Raw genomic sequence first — 22,950 nt, forward strand, 5'->3', positions numbered from 1 at the left:
TTTTTTTCCACTTCTGGTCCTGGTGGGCATAAGTTGACTGTGAACTGTGGGATTACCTTGCATGAGTTTTTTCAGCTGTGTTATCCACTATGGTGTGTATTTTGAAAGTATATTATTGTTTGTTTTGGGGTGGTGTTTGTCTTCATTTCACTCAGGTGATATGATCTGGAGCTGCAGGACAATACTCTTGCCAGTCAAGTTGCCTGTTGTCTACTTGTGTTGGGTTATCTTTTGGGTGGTAGAAGAACATCACCATGTAAGACACATGAGAAACATAGGTCTGGTTAATTAGGATGTTGCCTACTCTGCAAGATATAAAAGATCTTAGGAGTTGAACCAAACGTGAAGCTCAATGCAGGCTGATACCAGAATAGGTGTTTTCTGCTGGCCAAGGCTGGGTATTCCTTGTCATTCTTGAGGTTCCCAACAACTGATTAGAGTAGTAAGCCTGCCAGGTTTGTATTTCTCTTTTTAATACTTTTACCTTTGCAATAAAATTGTCTGAATTTCAAACCACTTATCGCCTCTTGCTTATTGCCTCTTGAATCCAAAAAGAACCTTTGCTTCTGGCAAAATAGTTATTGAGTCCCACTGTATTTACTTTACTTTTCAACCATAAACTTTTTAAGAATTGCTTACAGCTATTTGATTTGACAGTTCCTTAATAAATAATTGGTTAAACAGGATATGGGTGATAGTTCTATCTGAAAAAATTAGTCTGTACGTTAAGATTAGCAAAAGGAGAATTGAAGGGAGATCTGCTTGATAAAACTTGAAAACCATTTTTTTAGTTTATTGTCGAAGGCTTTCATGGCCGGAATCACTCAGTTCTTGTGGGTTTTTTCGGGCTATATGGCCATGTTCTAGAGGCGAAACGTCAGGAGAAATGCCTCTAGAACATGGCCATATAGCCCGAAAAAACCCACAAGAACTGAGCATTTATTAGTTTCATGTGTAAAAGCAGTGGTGAATTTAAACCACCAAACATGCAAGAAAGATTGTGGTTGAGTAATTTATGAATTCATTAGATAGTCATACATAATGGATAAAATTCAAATAATGTAGAAGTATAATAGTTAACAGTACTGTATTTTTATAATGCTATGTAAAAATAAAAAAGAAAAGAAAAAGAGGGGGAAAGAGATTTGACAATTCCTTGTCCATAGGTTTATAATCTAAGTGAGACATGACACACAAGGTGGAGGGGATGGTGGAATGAGAATTAAGTCTAGCAATGTTTAAAAGTAATGCTTTTGAGAAATAAGGTTGAACACTGTGAAAGCCATCCACTGCATGGCTATCAGTCACGCAGTAGACTCAACTCAAAGAAAAGCTTCATGAGAACCATCACTCCTCTTAACGTTCCCCCAGCAACGGCAAGAGAAGCCGCCCTGAGTCCCCCTTCGGAGGTCAAGAATAGGATAGGTTATAAATGTTCTAAGTAAAGAAATAAAATATCCCTTTGAGCAGCTAAACCAGGAAATCCCAATTGGATGGCCTCCCACAAAGGTCTGCCTCCAGGGGTAAGCCAAGAATTGGCAACTTGGAAGTCCCTGAATAGACTCAGAAATGGAGTGGGCAGATCAAAAGACAACCTTGCAAGTGGCACTACCAAAAAGAATCCTCCACCTTGTGCATCTGTGGAGCAGAACAGACAACTCTGCATCTGTATACTTGTCAACAATGTCCTGCCTCATGTTCAGGGGAAGAATTGTTTGAGGCTATAGATAGTGCAGTCGCTGTTGCCCATTTTTGGTCAAAAGATATTTAGCTGCTTGTGCTCCTTCTATTTTTATCAGTTTTATACTGATTTATGCGATGTTTTTGATACGAAATAAAAAGTCTAGCAATTCTTGACTGCTTCCCCTTGCCCTCAGTGGTAGATGGAGGCCATGATGGGGTGGGTTCTCACCAGTTGGAACTGGTGGCAATTGAAGCATGGAGGGAGGACCTCTCACTGGTTGCTGGGACCCAGTGGATCCATGCATACTTTCTTCCTCAGGAGCCTTCCATGTTCTGGGTGGTTAAATAATTGTAAGACTACTGCAAGACATCGGCATTTATGATTTTCATTTAATTGATTGCTTGTGTTTTGTTTTCAAGTTCAGAGTAAGTAATTTAGGATTTGAATATTTATAGGATCTGTTGAATTGTATTTCTTGTACATTTTTATGTCCATAACTACCCAACTGACTGAAAAATAACTATAATAAACTTTATTTATAGCTCTCCCTATCCCCCACGGGCACTCAGGATGGCTTACAACAATATAAAATACAGTGGCAAACATTCAATGCCAGTGAAATATATAACTCATCAAAAACAGTTTAAATAAACGTGACATAATACAATTAACACATTTAAAATATTAAATCCATTTAAACTCTTAAAATCCAACTAAAATAATTGGGGCTAAGATGGTGAACTAAGATGGTGCACTAAGATGGTGAAACATTTTGATTTGTGACAATTAAATCCATGTACTGCAGAAAACCTTCAAAGAAAACTATTTCTTGGAATGTGTGGTGTCAAGCATTCAAAGGGAAATTGATTCTTGCTTCAGGATAAGTGTTCAAAAGCTTCTTAGTTGGCATTTGGTGCACTGTATTTATTTTGTCTATTTAGTTTATCTTGTCCTTTCCCCAAGAAAGCAACTTTATTCTTTTTTTATCTCTATAACAATAAATTAAGCCAAAAGAGAATTACTTGCCCATTCTTGCCACATGTCTGATGAGCAGGGATTAGAATCTGTTTTCCCCATATTCAGAAACAATATTCAAGTCTAGCAGTATACTGTATTGTAGAATTTTAATTGGAACCAAGCAATCTGTTATTTTTATCCATCTAGAAACTAACAGATGAACCAGTTTGACCTTCAATAGGGACAGTCAATCTGGTGCTGGAAAGTACGTATCAGAAAATGAGCCTGCAAAGAATGAAGCTACAGAAAGGGGGGGGGGGGGGGGATAGCATCCAACTTAGCTAACTTGTTTTGAAATTTTAAAATACTTTTTTCAGTTTTCAGATTTAAATCATAGTTTGTGCAATCTTTTTCTTGTGCAGTTTCAGACTCTCTGGCTCAATCTGTAATTCAACATCTAAGATGGATCATGCAGAAAGATCTTTTGGGCCAAGATGTTTTCCTCATAGGACCTCCTGGGCCACTTCGAAGATCTATTGCTATGCAGTACTTGGTAAGCTATTGGAAAGCCCAGTTTTTATTTGAAAATTAAATTAGAAGTCAAGAAGGCTATAGTAACCAGGAGTTGTTTCACAACTGAAAGGAGCTTGATTCAAACCCCAAATAATACAACTGCATTTATCCATTTGTTTGTGACTCTCCAGGCATTGTGTGTGTGTGTGTGTGTAAAATGCTTATATAATGGTTTTCCTACTTTAAGCTCTTTATAATGAACCAGAAATTAACCAGACATACTTAGTTTTACTAAAGTTTCTGTATCATTCATTTCTAATTGAAGTCTTGGACTTGGTTTCTCAGGCATAGCCTTCAGGGATATAAGAGATTGCCACTGAAATTCCTGTAACTTCGTTGTGATATGATGATAATTTCCACCACATCATGTAATCATATATCCTCATGTTTACAAAACCTTTTAGCTTGATATAATCACAGCAACAGTCGCCTCAGAGAGAGAGACAGAAACTGAGGCATAGAGCACAAAAGTGTTCTGGATTTGGTTTCTTCATCCTTCCTGAAGAGGGAGCATACAAAAGTTCCCTTTACTGGGAAAGTAAGAGCTATGTCTGTTTCCTTCCTTTGAATCTTCCACCTTCTGTCCAAGGTTTCCCCTGATTATATAGACAAGGGTTTTCCATTTCCTGTAACGCAGTGGTTCCCAAACTTTTTTTGACCAGGGACCACTTGACCAGAGACCACTCTCCAACATTAGTATTAAAAGTATTACAAATCGATTTTTGGCCAATGTTAGATTCGGTTTGGTTATTTGAGGTGCTGATTGCATTGGATAGACCACATCAGCTCTAGTTTCTGATACAGAACATAAGCTATCCAGTCATCACCATCTGCTTGCTCACAGAAAACCATATTTAATAATCTAGAGCTGATGTACTATTAACAATCTTTTGTGGGTAGTCAGTCTCTCCCCTCCCAACATCACCGTTGCTTCAGCACTATCAGAGGGTTTTGCAAGACTGGTCGCTCTCATTGCCATGTGGTTTCGAGACAACAGTGTGGTAATGGTGAGGCCATGGACCATATTTTCGTTCTTGCAGACCACTGGTGGTCCATGGACCACAGGTTGGGAACCACTGCTGTAACTGGTTCTTCCAGTGCCAATGTCCATGTGAGATTGAAGGGGAAATTAAAATGTGGCTGTTTTGTCTCATAGGGATCCCGCTGTGTCTAGGATATTATGCTTGTAGAGGATTAGATTTGATCCATAATCACAGTACAAAAATCTGGAAAAAAATGGAAATACTTCAAAGAAAGAAATTTAAGCCCCAGTTAAAATACAAAAGTATAATAAGTTCACATTATTTTATAAGGATTGTTCCTATCATCTATATGTATTCAGGAAATGAATTGTGATCCTCTTAAGTCATAGTGTCTTTCACATGTAATTTTTAGTGCCAGATGACAATTCATCAAATGTCTCTTAATGCTTTTGCCTGTTAAAATATTGGTACTTTATTACTGGAAATATATTTTTCTCCACTTATGGTGTAATGAAAAGAAAATCTAGTAATACTTGCAAAATTTGAAAGAATGACGTATGGACAAAATTTACAAAAGGACTTGTATTTTGTTAGTTTTTATAGAAACTTTTGATGTTGAGGTTATTTTCCTTTCTTTAATGTTTTTTGTTTTCCTGTTTTTGTTATCTTGAAACTTTATTGTATGTAACTGAGATAATTTTGAATGTAAATTTAAAAAGAATCTTGTAAGGAAATTAAGTATGGTAACAGTGATATTTGCTTGTTCATCATTATTACTCTTGAACACAGTGTAAACAGGACTAATGGAAGTATAATGGATACTGTAAGCTTGTTTCTTATTTCAGTGTGTTGGTCTTGGCTCTCATTTAGCTGTATCCTTACAGAAAGCAAATATTTAGATTCTCTGGTCTAAATGATTTAGAGCTGAATGTTGTAGCAATGTTAATAAACAGGTAGAATATAATGGAAAAAATGAAGCCGCGCTGACTGGGGAAGACCACCGAATTAGGTTTTGGGATAAACTGTGGCTCCTTTGGGCCAGATCCATTTAGTGATGTGTTGCTGCCTAGGTTTCTGTTGAGCATTTTTTGTTAAACTACATGAATCTTTATTGCAATTCTTTGAAATATTGTGCTACATTCTGTAGGAATTGACAAAGCGGGAAGTGGAGTATATTGCACTCTCAAGGGATACAACTGAAACTGATCTCAAACAGCGGAGAGAGATTCGAGCTGGCACGGCCTATTACATTGATCAAGTGAGTAGCTGTAGCAGACTTATATATTAGGCTTCATATAGTAAGGGATGCACAATGAAAAGCCACATCCTAAATGCCAGGGCATTTCTTTATCCATATTTTGTGGCAGTCAGTGGTTGAGGAAGGGACATAGTTCAGTAGTGGAGGAAATGATTTATATGGAAAAGGTTCCATAGGCAGTTTTAGAGATCTCTGTGGAGGACTGGGAATACATTCTCTCTGAAATTCTGAGGATTTCCTGTAGGGCAGTGTAAAATTAAAAACAAACAACTCCAAGATCTAACTGCTAGACCAGCATCTCTCAATCTGGGGGTCAGGACCCATGGGGAGGGGGGTCATGAGGGGATGTCAGAGGTGTCACCAAAGGCCACCAGAAAACACAGTATTTTCTGTTGGTCATGGGGGTTCTGTGTGGGAAGTTTGGCCCAATTCTATCGCTGGTGGGGTTCAGAATACGCTTTGACTGTGGGTGAACTATAAATCCCAGCAACTACAACTCCCAAATTGGTCTATTTTTCCCAAACTCCACCAGTGTTCACATTTGTTGTTTGTTCTGCTCCCTTTTGCCAGGTTGTCTTTTGATCTGCCCATTCAACATCTGTGTCTGTTCAGGGACTTCCAAGTTGCCCATTCTTGGTTTGCACCTGGAGGCAGACCCTCATGGGGGGAGAGGGGCTCATCCAATTGTGATTTCCTATTCTACTAATCATTCAATTGTCCTTTTCACCGTTCTTTATTCGGTGGTTAGAGAAAAAGATATTTAGAAGATTCATTGGTGATTTGCAGGGAAAAAAAAAAACCAACCATTTCCTTTCAACAGTATTTGTGATATATATACAGTTATCTGTAGCTCTAATGCTGTTTTGCTTTGATTGGTAGTGTGCAGTCCGTGCAGCTACAGAAGGTAGAATCCTAATTCTGGAAGGTTTGGAGAAGGCTGAGAGGAATGTCTTACCGGTACTGAACAATTTATTGGAGAATAGGGAAATGCAACTTGAAGATGGTCGTTTTCTTATGGCAGCAGAACGTTATGATAAACTGCTAAAGGTAAAAACAAATTGTTCTGAATTTATGGATGCAAGTAGAAGTTGCTAAAGAATCCCATCTATCCCAAAGCCTTGTTTGTATCTATGCCTGGCCCCCTCCATGGATGTTTCATGGAGACTATCTCTCTTCCCTTCAGTTCTAAACATATTTGGTATTGAAAGATTGAACCATAATCATCTAAGCACATATATTTGCATTTTTCATGTGACATACTTTTGTAAAAGTTGTGATATGTCTATCCAAAGCATTTAGTTTTCCTATGATATATCCTTTTTATAAAGTTCTGATGGGTTAGTCCTTAATGACTAAATTGCCTCTTTAATGAAACATAATCATATTTTCTTTTGTTTTGTTATGAAAATGCTCGCTCCAGAATTTATTAAAGATTTCAGTCAATCAGTTTTTTTTATATAATAAAAGTATACTTGAATGTTATTCACTTTTAAATAATTTTGGTTATATTGGATCTGTTTGGACACTTTACATTCAATTAACATAAAGAAAACTATATTTAATATTTGTTTTCAAATTCCTGATTTGAGTAAATGTACTGGAAACAAAAAGGGATTTTGAAAATGCTCTCTTAATTTACAGCAATTTGCTGTCGCTAATCAAATATAAACCCAATCAAGTAATCAGAGCTTTAGTTGATTAATTTACTGGCTTAAAGCTTGCAGTCCAAGACCTAAGCTGCAAGCCAGATTGTTTCAGAAAATACTCTCTTTTTGCATTGTTTTAATGCTCTCTATTTCTTAAAGGTAAATAATACAGCTGCCCTTTTAAAATTCAATAATAGTTGCATGGAAAGAAAAAACAGTTATGGTATTTTTTTTCAGGGTCTGTGTGTATGTGTGTGCACATTTTAGAGATGGACCCATAGAATTTTATTCCAGTTCCAAAATATAGCCTGTTGAGCAGCTTGGGCACTTACTCAGAATGAACCTGGTGGCTGAAAAATTGCACATGGAGAATACAAGGTTCTAATTTTGGGGCTTATAGTCAATGTTTTCTTAAGCATATCCTTAGGAAAATGCATACCGTATGTAAGAGAGCTATGGCTGTTATGTTGGATTTTATATTGCTTGGCATCAGTAGATCTGCAAAATATTACCAGTCCTTTGGGGCCTATTACCAAACCATTGGAGCCCCCAGTGACGCAGTGGGTTAGACCCTTGTGCCAGCAGGACTGCTGATCGAAAGGTTGGTGGTTTGAATCCGGGAAGTGGGGTGAGCTCTCATCTGTCAGCCCCAGCTTCTTATGCAGGGACATGAGAGAAGCCTCCCACAGGATAGTAAAGCATTTGGGTGTCCCCTAAGCAACATCCTTTGCTAATGCTGGATTGTGGATTATTTTATATTGTGTCTTGAATTTTGAACCTTGTTCCTTCTATGTTGTACACTGCTGTGAGTCGCCCCCGGGCTGAGAACAGCGGTATATAAGCAAAGTAAATAAATAAATAAATAAATAAATAAATAAATTCTTGCATACAGCCAATTCTCTCACACCAGAAGCAACTTGCAGTTTCTCAAGTCGCTCCTGACATGAAAAAAAATAAGCAACATGTAGGTGATTAGAAATCTACATTTAACAGATTTATAAAATGGATCATATAGCTCTTTGTCCTTTGAAAAAGCATAAGAAAGAATAGTTTGAAAGAATAATTCAAACTTGTGAATTCATGAAGGAGTTCATAAGATGAAAAAAGAAGTCTGCATTCTATACCCATGTTTAGACTTTGTGTGTATGGTTAGTTTTCTGGGCTAGTCGCACATATATAGGCAACCCTTGCCTCTTTTTAAACAAAACTCTGTTACTTTTGGGGGTTCACTCTGAAAAAACACTTCTATAGAATCTTAGAATTATAGAGTTGCAAGAGACTTCATACGCCATGTAGTCCAATGCCCTGCTATGCAAAAAAAAAAAAAAGCACAGCCAAAGGGCTCCAGACAGATGGCCATTCAGTCTCTGTTTAAAAGCCTCCAAAGAAGAAGCTTCCACCACACTCCTGTAGGTATTGTGTGAAGTAGTCCTAAAATCAATAATTTACATAAAATTGACATTGAAGGTTGTATTGGTTCTGGATCTCACAAATATGTGTTCTATATCTTTGTTATCTGTTCAAATATACATTAGGACACCAGAATAACTGCCATTTTTTGAAGTGGTTGCTGAAATGTAATTAAAAGTCTACTTATATTTAGGAACACGATAAAGCAGAGTTGGATGCATGGAGGATTGTTAGAGTCAGTGAAAACTTCAGAGTAATTGCGCTGGGCCTTCCCATCCCTCGATATTTGGGTAATCCGTTAGACCCACCACTGCGGTCTAGATTCCAAGCTAGAGATGTTTATTATCTACCCTTTAAGGTAAGTAGTTTCACAAAGCTCTGGTGTGTGAAAAGGACCGTTGAGCATTTTTCATATGATTTACAAAGTCCCTCAATTTAGATGTAAAATATTGTCTTAGATTTCATATTCATATTACTTAAATCAAGATTCCAATGTAAATTAGAAGATTCTGGATTCCAGAGCTAAACACTTTGGTACAAAATTTTGGTCATGGCATTTAACACATAGGAATCAGTGGTACGCTCAAATTCAACCTGAGCAATAGAATTACTCTGTAGTAGAATGGTCCTTGTACAATACGCATTATAGCCTCATATCTGGTATATTTTGTTTTAGGACCATCTTTCACTCTTATATTTAATGGGACCTTCTGTTTCAACAGAGAGGTAAATATGTATATAAAAATGTGGATAAAGTGGTCTTAGAATTGATTTTCTTTGCTGTTTGCTTATCTTCTCAATTTATCATGAATATTGGATTGTTATAGACCTGTTGTGGTGCAGACACATGAATCATGTGGGAGACTTTGGATAAAGTGGGCATTCTAGTAAATTTCATGGCTAATCTACTTCATCAAATAATGGTTGTGTAATTTAGGGTAAGGCTATATTCAGTTCTAGGTGTTGAGGTAAAGTGAAGAAAATCTCTCAATGAGTAAACCTGGATGAAAGCCCCCTTAGCCACTTAATTTGACATTTTCAGTTCTTGTAGGAGGTCCCATGATTTCAAAAGGGCTAAGGATTGTAGCTTAACACACACGACAAAATTTATTTGAATGAGTATTTTGAATTTAAGAATTTAAAATTTTGCTAAAATTACTTTTGTCTGTTATATTTCAGAATTTCCCAGCTTTTGTCCTTTGCAACAACTCTTTGCACCCAAGAATCCTCTGCATTGGGCCTCCCTGACTTTCCTTTAGACAGTTTGTCATCAGCTGTGCATATTCTGGTAGGTCCATTCCTATATGTATCAAAGCTATATAAAAATAGTCTTGTTCATATGAATTTAGTTGGAGATATGAAATATTACCTCAGAATTTAGCTGAAATGAAATGCAATAGGACTCTGATACAGAACCTTTAGGGATGTACCCAAATCATAATGATTTTAATGAGTTCCATTGCAAAGTTCAGACCTGCGGCAGCTATGTTGTAATTAGGAAAAAAATGATAAAAGGCATGGGAGTGTCACACCTTTTGAGTCCAATCAATAATGTCACCATATTGTACCAATTTTCACATTCTCCAGAACTTTTAGACAGGATAGATGGGTTTTTTTTGGGGGGGGGGGGGGTTTCGTGTCAGGAGCAACTGCTCCTGTTGTGAGAGAATTGGCCGTCTGCAAGGATGTTGCCCAGTAAACAGCAAGGATAAAAAGCTGATGTTCAAACACCAGAGCACACATTTCATGGTAGTATTAATATGGAAAGATCTGAAATGAAAGCTAAAGATACTCAAATCAGATTCTTCCAGTTACAGGGGTGGTTTCATTTGACACTTTTCCACAGGAAATTAAAAACAAACATCAGTAGGATTCCTAAAATCCAGGAGGTTATTGTTTTTGTATTTAGTGTTTCGTGTAATCTAGAGGTGTCTCATTAATGATAAGACATTTTCCAGCTTTTAGATAGAATGTAAGAAGCATACTCATCTCTTTGTTGTCCCAATATCTGTCTATTTAGTGGTTCTCAACCTGTGGGTCCCCAGATGTTTTGACCTTCAACTCCCAGAAATCCTAACAGCTGGTAAACTGGCTGTGATTTCTGGGTCTTGTAGGCCAAAACACCTGGGGACCCACAGGTTGAGAACCACTGGTCTACATGTATATGATATGATGACTCCTTTTAAAAAGAGCTTTGTTTTAGGATAATGTTATTTAACATTTTGAAATCTCTTTTGATAACCTGGTAAACAGCCCCCCCTTCCAGACAAAATACACTTGAACATAGTTTTCAAAGTGATAGAAAGGAAATTGAAGATAAGCCTTGTGCCCGATTCAGATCCCACTTCCCCAAAAGCCATCCAAGACCTGTTGGACAATATTTGCTTATTGCTCACCTCTGTTTGCTTTAGGTTTAACGTATCAGTGATTTGTACACCTTTTCCCCTCTGTTTTTTCCCCTTCATTAAGAATTCCTTCCCTATGATGTCAATCCAGCATATAATCGAATGGCTTTATCCGTATAATGTTCTGTTGGGAAAGGAAGGCAAGACAGCAGTAGAAGATGCCTTGAAAGTAAGTGTTCATTGTACATATAGAAATTATTCTATCAATATGTTATAGCTGTTGGAATTCAGCCCCACGCTGCCCAAGTCTCAAGTCCTCAATGAGGAACAGTTTAATTAGCTTAGTATAGACTAAGGGTTTCCCTTCCCCATGTCTCCTGAATGACAGTTGGAATGTATCTATTTGTTCTCTCTCTCTTTCTCTGTTTCTATTCTCATTCTGATTATTGGTTTAAAATTGATACTTTTCCACTGCAAGCCTTTTTGAATCTGACTTCTGCTTTCTTACCTTTAATATGGAGAGTATGTGCTGTGTGCTTTGAGATCTCTCTCTGTTTATGTGTCAGGAGAGATGTAGTGACTGAGTTTTCCCCCTTTCTTGAAATCTTAGAAGAGATCCGTGTTAGAGTAGCTCAGACCCAGTTCTTGATTATTAAGAAATGTAATTATTTCTTATTATTGTAAATAAACCTTTTGTGATTTTTGAAGATTGGACTCTGCATGTTTGCCTCCTAAGCTCTAAATTCTTTACAGCCACATCACACGACACTGTCACACTCTGCTAGCTAATGAGCTGATGCTCAACTTTTGTATCCTGTTTTTCGATGCTCTGCTATATTTAGGGCAGTCTTCTCTAACAGTAGCTAGTGCAAACATCACCCAATAGTTACTCAGCCATGGTGAAGAGACTGAAATGAGTGACAGGTATAAGCAGTCTCACTTCTGAGGCATTCACAGATTCTGTGTCAGCCCGGTAATTTGTATCTCAGGACTACAACAATGCCCATGGTTAATCTAACAAGGTTTGTGGCAACTAAGGGCATATTTATAAGGGAAGGAATCACCAGGGCTGGTGCAGAGTTCAGTACTCCATACTAGTCCCAGAGACAGCTTCATTGATTGCCTCTATCCAATGGTGACAGTGAAACGAAGTCCTAACCATCTCTAGCGACGTCTCTTAATTGTTATGGTGTCCACTGTGTCCATGGAGTTCTCACTGTGTCGTTGGATGCCATTGCTGATGTTTGCAAGGCTGCACAGGGGCCTTGGAAAGGGGAGAAAAGAGGAAGTAATCCTTTGGTACACAAGGTGACACTTTGAACAGGCAGGTTCTGATTTGGAATTAGCCCAACTATTTACATGACCCTGGAAGTGTGGGGCTGCTCTGGAGCATTTCATGACCTTGGCTAATCTGGCCTTGTTATACATTGGGAGCGAGAAGGGGCTGTGCTATATATTGGTACCTTGCTTTAGTACCCATGTAAATATACCCTAGATTGGAGTAACATCAACACTGGGTTTCATGGGTGCGTGGGATTGTGAACTTTGATCTCCTGATCCAAGTGGAATGTTTTGTGTCTAGTTATGTCTCCAGTCTCTTGGCTCAAGTCAAATGTTATCTGGCATTACACTACTAATTGACTGGCTGACTAAACTTAATTCTATAGAAGCCATAGGAGACCATGGTTTATACTCGGTTCTACTTCGTACTGTCTGTGAAATGCGCACATATGGGTTTATCCCCGCGCATGCGCAGCAAATTCGGACATTATAAGCTCATTAAAAGAATTTTACCCAAACTCCGCCCATCCTCCCAGTCATATAATAGGCTCCATGGGCGGAGCTACCTAGTTCCTCTTTCCGCGCCAGCAGCAAAGACACGGACATCGCTCTCTCTTCATCTATTGACTTTATCCATATTGACCTCGGACTTCTTGACTATTCTCCTTTCTCCAATCCCTGACTCGGAATCCAGATAAGGCTATGGCTTCTTCTTCCTCCTTTTTTAAAAAATGCTCCGCTTGCGGAGCGAATCTCCCTGAGGCTGATAAACATTCTAAATGCCTCCTGTGCTTGGGCGAATCGCACAACCGCCAAACGTGCGAGATCTGCAGGGCTTTTACCACCAGAGCCCAAAAAAGCAGAGATTCACGCCTAAAAGCTCGCCTTTACGAGCAGGCTTTAGCTCCAGATGATCTCCGCCCTTCTCAGCCGGGAGACCAGTCCCTTCCCCAACAGGAGGCACAGTCTGCCCAAACCCCTCCCACCCAGGAGGAAAATACTCACGCCGCGGCTTCTCTTCCAGCTGGAGAACCCCCGCGGAAGAAAACAAAATCTTCAAAGCAGCCTTCCCAGCGCCCAAAACAAAAGCCTAGAGACAAACAAGATAAAACTCAGGGACGGCAACTCACTGGCAGTCAGCCCTTGAGCCCTCCCACACTAGAGCTCTCAGCTCAGCCGCTTCAGCTGCTTCAAACGGGGCGAGACCAACCCTCCCCCTTCCTGGAGATTGAAAACCCTCCTCAACTCCTTCCCTTTGAGCTTCTCTCCTCCCAGCTCGGTACCGACCACGAGGCTTCAACTGCTCTGCCTGCTTCTCCTCCCTCCCTCCCTCCAGCACAACTTCCTCCTCTTCAACACCCCCCTCCCTCCCCGGTACCAGCAAACAATTCTGAGCCTCCCTCCCCGCCACGTGGCAGGCGCTCGCGGCGCCGGAGGCGATCCCCTTCCTCCTCCCGGTCTAGATCCAGGAGCCCTTCGCGTTCTTCCTCAAGGCGCCCAGGTCACTATCCAGACCCTCGGTTCCCCTACCCTTATGACTATCCCTATCCTATGTACCCTCCTCCCTTTCCTTTTTACCCGGGATTCTACCCTCCAGGGGAACTCTCCCGTCCTCCTACTCCCCATGCTCCTCCACCTCCTCGTATGCCTCCCACAGCCTCCATAGCAGCCCCTCCCCCTGCTGCTCTCTCCCCAACTCATACCCCTCTTCCTCCCCCGGTTCCAGCAGTGGAAGACCCCCTGCCTGAGGACAATACTGTTGAGCTGGATTCATCTACTGACTCCCCACCTTCGGCCCCCCCCCCAGACCCAGATCCAGAGATAACACCAGAAGATTTTAAAAACTTCTCAGCCCTTCTGATCAGACTTTCAAGGTCCCTTAATATCACACCCTCTGAATCCACTGATGTAGTTCAAGATCCATATTTCACATCAGCTGAACAACAACAACCTCAGTCATCCACCTCCCTTCCTACCATTCCCTACCTTTTGAAACTACTAAAGACTACGGGCATAGCTCCACACCTGGTTCCAGCCACTCCCAAAAGGGCAGAAAACTTATATCGCATTGACCTTTCTTCTGCTTCTTGGCTCTCTAAGCTACCCAAAGCAAACTCTATTGTTACTAATGCCCAACCAAAGCCAGTCCAAAGAAACCAATCAGCCCCTTCTGACAAAGAAGGGAGAAAACTTGATGCTATGGCAAAGAAATTCTATTCCTCTGCATGCCTCTTCGCTCGTATCGCACATTATGGTGTTTACATGAGCGTTTACCAAACTTTCCTTTGGAACAAAATTGGCCCTTACCTTGACTCATTGCCACCAGCTGACCAAGCAATGGCAAAAGCATTTAAACAAGAGGCTCTCCTTTTATCCAATGCCCAGAAAGATCTGGCCAAAAATACTGCTGACTCTTCAGGCAGGCTCATAGCAGGAGCAGTCGCTCTGAGACGCCATGCCTGGCTCAGATCCTCTACCCTTTCAACCTCTCAACGTTCGTTGATCGAAGACCTTCCTATGGATGAGACCGGCCTCTTTAATCCAGAGACCGATTCTCAACTGGAACATTCTCACAAAATGAATCAGACTGTTAATAAATATAACAACCAACCATACCAACCTTACAACCGACAAAGATGGGGATCATATTACCACTATCCTCAACCCTATCGGGGCCACTACAATCCCTCCTCATACAGAGGCAAACAACGCCCTCAATTCCCCACTACGGGATCCAAGAGACCTCCTCCTCTCTTTAAGGGTCAGTATCGAGGTGTCAAACCACCTGACAACAAAAAACGGCGTTTTTAGCACTATTCCATCCCCCACATACCACCCATTACCTGAAACCCACCATTTTTATTTTGACAGGCTTCATTCTTTCTTACCACAATGGCAGGCCATAACTACCGACACTTGGGTCCTTGATATCATAGACAGAGGCTACGCCATAGAATTTGACACCCTCCCTCCACCAGGAAGGGTTGTCCTGACCCAATCATCACCCATCCTATGGGATGAGGTTCAAACTCTCCTGCTCAAAGGAGCCATATCCCCCACCCCTCCTCATCACCTACATTCATGCTTTTTTTCCAGATATTTTCTTGTGGATAAACGAGATGGTGGCCTTCGCCCCATTCTCGACCTCCGTGATGTAAATTTTTTTATCAAACCACGTAAATTCCGTATGGTCACTTTACCTACCATTCTTCCCTTCATTGGGAAAGGCGCCTGGTTGGCCACCATTGATCTCCGAGACGCCTACTTTCATATTTCAATTAGAGAATCCCACCGTAGATACCTCACCTTTACCATAGACAACCACTCATTTTCCTTTAATTCCCTTCCCTTTGGCCTCTCGGCTGCTCCTAGGGTATTTACAAAATGTATGGCGGTAGTTGCCTCCCACCTCCGCCAACGTGATATTACCGTTTTTCCATATCTAGACGACTGGTTATTGGCCGCGAAATCCCGTAATCAGCTGTCTTCTGACATCCATTATACTTTGTCTCTCTTACAGAACCTCGGCCTCCTGGTCAACCACGAAAAATCCTACCTGGAACCAACACAAAACATACAGTTTATCGGAGCCACCATAGACACCATCACACAAAGGGCTTACCTTCCAAAAGATCGGTTCCTCAAACTCAAAGACTCCATCATCGACCTCCAATCACGTGGCCGCTGCACCGCCTGGTCTATCCAGTCCCTCCTTGGTCACATGTCTTCCACAACCAACGTCACTCCATTTGCACGCCTCCGTCTTCGTCCCCTCCAGTCATGGTTCCTCTCAGTGTTCGACCCCTCTCACGACAAACAATCCATGACCCTCCATCCCCCCCCTATGATACTCCAATCCCTGTCATGGTGGACAAAGGAGTCCAATGTATGCTCGGGTCTACCCTTCATAAGCCCTCATCCATCACTCTCCCTGACAACGGACGCTTCCTCTACGGGATGGGGGGCTCACCTTCAGGGTCTCACGATCAGCGGACGCTGGTCCCCTCAGGAACAACAATATCACATCAATGTCCTAGAACTCCTAGCAGTCGAGAAAGCTCTTCGAGCCTTCTCAAACCTAGTCTCCAATCAAACGCTACAACTACTAACAGACAACACAACTGTCAAATATTACATAAACAAACAAGGGGGAACTCACTCCCACACTCTCCTCTCCATCACCACCCAGATCTGGGAATGGTGTATCCTCCACAACACATACCTCATAGCAATTCATCTCCCCGGAGAGGAGAACACCCTAGCGGACTTTCTGAGCAGGACACCATCCAACAACCACGAATGGCGCCTGAACCCCAAACACTTCCATTCACTAACACTCCAGTGGGGCACTCCACAGATAGACATCTTCGCATCCCCAACAAACACCCACTGTACTCTCTACTGCGCACGGCTCCGCCCTCGCGCATTCCCAGGCTGTTTAGGAGACGCTTTTCTCTTCCAGTGGTCACGGGGCCTTCTATATGCCTTCCCCCCCCTTCCTCTCCTCACCAGGGTTGTAGCGAAACTCATTTCGGACAACTCGAACTGCATTCTCATCGCCCCGTGGTGGCCACGCCAACCGTGGTTCACCCCTCTCCTTCAGGCGTCACAACACACCTTCCTGCGCCTTCCACCAGATCCGGATCTCCTCACTCTCCAAGAGGGTCTGATCCACCACCCAGACCTCCTCCGCCTTCAACTGACGGCATGGAGGATCACACCATGTCCCACCTCTCCGAGTCAGTCCGACTCATAATTCAGGCAGCCCAAAAGTCATCTACCAAAAAATCCTATACATACAAATGGAACGTGTTCCTAAAATTCCTACAACCTTTAGGACATCAGCCTACTACAGCCCCTGTGTCCCTGGTTTTAGATTTTTTAGTTCATCTATCCAATAAGGGCTATACCCTTTCTTCTATCAAATGCTACCTTGCAGCTCTCTCCTGGTATAGAAGAAAGTCAGGCCAACTATCCCTTTTTCGAGACCCTTTTATTCGGCTTTTTCTCAAGGGATATAAAAATATCCATCCACCAGTTGCCAAACCCCTCCCGGCCTGGAGCCTAGAGCTCGTCCTCTCCCAGCTTTCAAAACCCCCCTTTGAACCTATGGCGACTACCGACATCTCTCATCTTTCATGGAAAACTGCTTTCCTCGTTGCAGTTACTTCGGCACGACGTGCCAGTGAGCTAACGGCTCTCCGCTCCGATCCCCCTTTCATCCGTTTCCATGAGGACAAGGTTGTCCTACGCACAGACGTCACCTTCCTTCCTAAGGTGGTGTCTCATTTTCATATGTGTCAAGATATTGTTCTCCCAGCCTTCTTCCCAAAACCCTCTTCCCCCCTCGAAGTTGCCCTTCATTCCCTAGATGTTAAAAGGGCCCTCTCCTTCTACTTACATAGAACAGCACCTCACAGAAAATCTCCTAAGTTGTTTCTTAAATATAGAAAGGACGTCCTGGGCCTCCCAGTGACTTCCCAAAGGCTTGCTTCATGGATAGTGTCTACAATCCAGCTAGCCTATCAGTTGGCAGATAAACCTCCCCCTCCAGGAATTAAGGCTCACTCTACAAGGGCAGTTTCTGCGTCTCAAGCCTTTTTGAGGGGAGTTTCTGTCGAGGACATTTGCAAAGCAGCAACATGGTCGACGCCATCTACGTTTGCTGCCCACTACAAGTTGGATATCCTCGCCAAGAAGGATGCATCATTTGGCAGAGCCGTTCTTTTCTCCTGCGTGGCATGACCCACCTCCAGGTACATAGCTTGTTAAGTCACCCATATGTGCGCATTTCACAGACAGTACGAAGTAGAAACATAGGTTGCTTACCTGTAAACATGTTTCTTCGAGTATACTGTCTGTGAAATGCGCACGAACCCGCCCGTCCTCCCCTCTACAGTCATGCCTACGAATTCGCTGCTGCCGGCGGCGAGGAACTAGGTAGCTCCGCCCATGGAGCCTATTATATGACTGGGAGGATGGGCGGAGTTTGGGTAAAATTCTTTTAATGAGCTTATAATGTCCGAATTTGCTGCGCATGCGCGGGGAATAAACCCATATGTGCGCATTTCACAGACAGTATACTCGAAGAAACATGTTTACAGGTAAGCAACCTATGTTTATTAGGCTTTGTTATTTTGTTAAGTCCAAAAAAGGCATTTGTTACATGTCTTTTATTTTTAAGACACACAGTAAGCTAGCTCATACTGAGGTGGTAACCACTTCAGATGGAAGATTGGTAGTATCATGGGGGGATTATAGGTTCTTTAGACTATACATGCCAGAAACTCCCCCCCCCCCCCGATGATTGAGACTTCTGCTTGTTTATTATTAAAAGACCAACATAAAACTTAGAGAAAAGCCAAAGTTCCCAGTAATTTTTAAAAATGTTATTGCTGTTTTATGTTGGCCAAAGATGTATTATAGTTACTGCCATGTTCTGCATTTCTCTGTTTTATTTTTATTTTATGGGTGCAGAAAGGAAAGATGAAGAGAGAAATGATGAAAACCATATGTGAAGGCATTCCAGCAGCCTTGTTTTCTTTACATTATTCTTTTTGACATGTTGAAGTCTAATGGTGACTATATAGGAAGGGTTTCTTGAGGGACATATTCTTCAGTGCTCATTGTACCCTGTAGACTAATTGAGATAAATACAGAAGATGTACATTGACAGTATTATTGCTTAAAGAAATAAATGCATCCCATTCCTAAGCATACCTAATTGGAAGTTATTCCTAGTAAATTTATTAGGCCTCGCTGTAAAGGAAATATACATTATGTCTGTACCTTTTTTTCCAGATCAGTTTTTTTAACTTACATTGGACTTCATCAAAATCGCCATGTTGGCTGCCTTCCTTCTATATTGATAAAATTAGATAGGTTTTAACATATTAAGTTACATTGCAAATTCCAAGTAGCAAATCATGCATTACCTTTAGAAAATTGGATTTCACCATTATACATCTCTCTCTCTTTCTCTCTCTCTTTCGCTGCTGCTGTTAAATCAGTCTCTTAATGGGTTTAAACATAAAGAGATTACTATCTCAGTCTGTTTGTTCACCTGTTTTGGGTGTCCACAGACCTGAATCATGGTGTTAGTGCCAAGCAGAATAAGCTCATTGAATCGTTGGGAATTATACAAGTGTTAACTCATCATTTAACAATTGATTAAATAGAAGCACTCAAATTGGGACTACCAATAGAATGCAGACAACAAACTTGCTACAATGCAGAAAGCTTTCTGTTGGACTATTGTGGATTTCCCATTTAATTTGTGGTTTTTTATGTAACCCCAATCACTGTTGTGATCTGTGTCAGTCTTCACTCCCCAGTCCTCTAGTGAGGCCATCCTAAAGTTCCTCAGGTGTGTCCCTTCCCAGAACATTGTTACCTAGATGGGGGTCCGCTTGATGTGCCAATGTGGCCCAGGCTATTTCACCATCACTCTATTATTTAATGATTTACCAGCTTTAGTAGAGTTTTTCCTATTCTAAAAATCTTAAAATGTAGTTCCTGACAGTAAAAGCTTTAGGCTAAAGTATGCTGATATTGGCCATCCATTACAGAAATGTGGCTTCTGAATATTTTGAATTTGAAAGAGATCCCTTATTCCATGTAGACAACAAGGGTATAAATCTTACGGCCTGTGGATTACGTGAATTTACATGTAGGGAGAGGGAGAGATTCTCCCTTGACCCCCCGAATAACCTCCCAGTGAAAACTTAGTAAAAATGTCATTTCAGTTCTAAATGCTTTGAAAATTCTGCCTTAAAACAAGGCACAGATTTTCATGGTTTTACAAAACTGGAAGTAGGCATTTGTCCGCCTCTGGCCTTATTTGGTGAAATGGGACTTGTATGCCTCATGGTTGGTCCTGGGGCCCAAAATTGGTCCTTGGACCTTAAGAACTTTTCCGGCATTGTTATATATGGCAATGTCTAGTGGCTCTTAGCAGTCCTTAATATGAGGTCAACACAATGACCAGGTTCATCATAAAGGGAACCTTGACATACTGGAGTGGAGAAGTCTGTTATATTGGTTGGAAATGTGTTTTCAGATAGAGGAAAGATCTAATTTGAATTCGAAGCAAATGTTGTGCAGCGAAGAGTCTATTTCTTATTCATGTAATTTATTTAGAGCATGTATACCTCACCCTTCAGGCAAAAAGGCTCCCAGACAAACAGACATAAATTCTTCTTTCTTTCTCAGCGGTTTGAGCTCCTGGATTCAGGAAAGCATTTTGTACCTAAAAGAGTTTTAAATGTGAAAAAGAAGGAGGTTGACAAGATCTTGCTAGCTGATGTGACAGTTCAAATAGCTGACAAAGCTGTGACAGTTCAGGTAATTATATACCAATTTGATCACGATGGATTAAGTTTTGTTGTTCTTGTGTAGCTATCTTGCCACCCTAATTTCTTTTTTTTTAGCATTGTTTAGGATTTTGTATAGAAAGTAAACAACATTTAACAATACTTACCCAGAAGAAATCTTATTGGATCATGAGTTTGAGACTGCTCTTTAGATGTTCTGGATCCCGATAATTTAAAGATTAAAGAAAAGACTTTGAATTTCACCAGAAAGATTTCTAGAAACAGAATACATGCACCAACACAAAAAACTGAGGGTGTTATTGCATGAGAGAATGTCACGTGATTTTCATTCATGGCTCTCTTGCCACAAATGAAAAATACAGTGTGCCATTGTTGTAAACTTCCTTCAAACCAATCTTCAAGTCTCATTGAAATAGTAGTCAAGTCCTGTTTTAGGGATACTCGGTGCACATGCAGCCAGTCTTCCAAAGCAATTTCAGCCATGTGCTAATATGTACCCACTTCTGCAGAGACTTTGAGACCAGTGAATGTATTATGGGCATTTTGTGGGTGTTCGTTCTCTCTGCTATTGTTCCCTGCTCCCAATCTACTGCCATTTTTTACTTCCAGTAGGCAGACAGATAAAAGTTCTGGCTGAAAAGCCAAAAGTTACTTTTTCTTGTTAATTGCCTCTCTCTTTAAAAAAAAAACCACCAAGTAACTGCTCAGTTCTGGGCCATTGTCGTGAACTTCCCCTCTTAATCAAATGTTTAATTTTCTTGCAACGCAAGGCTGTTTTGCAGAACATCCCGCTCATGCATGGTTATACATCTCTAAAAAGGTCTCAAAGTCAAAACTATACCTCCCTCTTACAGAATAAACACAATAAAACAGACTTTTAATTAAAAATGCTCATTTATTATTAATATTTTAAATGCTTGTATGGGTGATGCTTCAAGAATCTGAAAATCTGGAAGTACAGAGGTGCATAGTTCTGAACCTCTGAAGTTCAGCAATTCTCACAGAAAAAAAACATGAAGGGGAAGGGATTGTATGAAGATGTGTCAAGCACATGTTAGGAGTAGTTATGTCTTGGCAGCTCTGGGAAGATAGACATGCTTTGAGCTTTTTCAAAGCAGTTTCAAGGCTTGGTGTGATAAAAAAGAGGGGCTAGGCAGGCATACTCCAGTTTCATGCTAGATGGGTTTGTGATGTTTGAACCTATTTTAGGAGCCTCATGTGATAAGGTTTAATATTGTAAGTACTAGTCACAGAGAACCATGGGCATGTTTGCATTCACTCAACTCTCTCTTTGACTAGTGTTACACTAAGATTGATAACCCTACACTTGTGAATAAAGCCAATGAGAAAATTTCAGTCTGAACTGCAAATGGCAGACTTAATAACAGTTTATTCATTTTTCAGGATGTATTATTTGACAAAGAAGTCTCAGAATTTGCTTCCTGGTGACAAAATATAAGCAATTATAAGTTTGTATGGCCAGTTTAGGAAATGCTATGTCATGATCATAATGCTTAATGTTTTCTATCTTCTTGGTAGGTTCCTGCTGGGACATTTGACCCTCATTCTGGGACAGATGGCTTCATAAAGACTTTCAGCCATGAGCAACTATTGGCAGAAATGATGCAGTCTCATATGGTGAAAGATATCTGTTTGATTGGAGAAAAAGTAAGTTTCGTAATGTGTAACAATACATTATAATACTGTATCTTACAAAAAAAGAAACAAAATCCAAACCCTGTATGTTAAAAACAATCCTGTTCCTACCTACCTTCAGTCAAGATGATCATTTGTTACATGTCTACATTGAATGATTACTTTTATGAAGATTTCAAAGTATTTCTCTCCTTTCCCCCCCACTCAGGGCTGTGGCAAAACTGTTGTTGCTAAGGAGTTTGCAGCTACATTAGGATACAACATAGAGCCTCTCATGCTGTATCAGGTAAATTCATTGCTTTGTAACATCTTGGTGAAGCAGGGACATATAAATATTGGCTTTCCTCAGAGTTTTGTCTCTTCCTACATGGGGCTAGTTCTTATTGAAGAGGCAAATAAATGACAGTTAAGAGTACAGATGGCAGAACTCTCATTAGCAGTATTCCTAAACATAATTATGAGCCTGTAATTTCCATCAATGTGTGGTAGTGCTATATGTGAGAGACCTTCAACGCTCCATGTCTTCTAGCACCATATTCAAATGAATTGATTGTTTCTGTTGAGAGTTGTGAGGTGGCTAGTTGACCCCAATTTGCTTTCTCAATGTTTGGAATCCTTCATGGGCAACTGTGGTGAATTTGTAGACCCTTTGATGGGAAAGTTGTTTAGATTCACTTTGAAATCTTCAGTGGGTATGAGAACATGTTGGTGTATATCCATCCGATCTGTCTGTTTGGGATGGACTTCTGTTGTTGCAGTCCAAGAAAACTTTGTAGAGCTACTTTTAAGGTGTCAGGGAGCTAACACTGAAAGATAGGTTATTT

General features: G+C 40.8%; 1 protein-coding gene across 2 annotated transcripts in view; it reads left to right on the top strand.

The window, feature by feature from the left end:
• Nucleotides 1-22,950, top strand: part of VWA8 (von Willebrand factor A domain containing 8) — a 138,565-nt gene that overhangs the window by 17,300 nt on the left and 98,315 nt on the right. For both annotated transcript variants that reach the window (XR_009631060.2, XM_060769237.2), the window contains exons 3-12: nt 3,064-3,194; nt 5,345-5,455; nt 6,335-6,502; nt 8,705-8,869; nt 9,188-9,237; nt 9,691-9,799; nt 10,981-11,085; nt 20,349-20,480; nt 22,010-22,138; nt 22,335-22,412. Coding sequence is in view for 1 of the 2 variants with exons in the window: in XM_060769237.2 (XP_060625220.2) it covers nt 3,064-3,194; nt 5,345-5,455; nt 6,335-6,502; nt 8,705-8,869; nt 9,188-9,237; nt 9,691-9,799; nt 10,981-11,085; nt 20,349-20,480; nt 22,010-22,138; nt 22,335-22,412 (1,178 nt within the window). In the remaining variant the exon portion in view is untranslated. The remainder of the gene's footprint in view (nt 1-3,063; nt 3,195-5,344; nt 5,456-6,334; nt 6,503-8,704; nt 8,870-9,187; nt 9,238-9,690; nt 9,800-10,980; nt 11,086-20,348; nt 20,481-22,009; nt 22,139-22,334; nt 22,413-22,950) is intronic.

The sequence above is a fragment of the Anolis sagrei genome, chromosome 3 (genome assembly GCF_037176765.1).
Source record: "Anolis sagrei isolate rAnoSag1 chromosome 3, rAnoSag1.mat, whole genome shotgun sequence".
Classification (NCBI taxonomy): Eukaryota; Metazoa; Chordata; class Lepidosauria; order Squamata; family Dactyloidae; genus Anolis; species Anolis sagrei.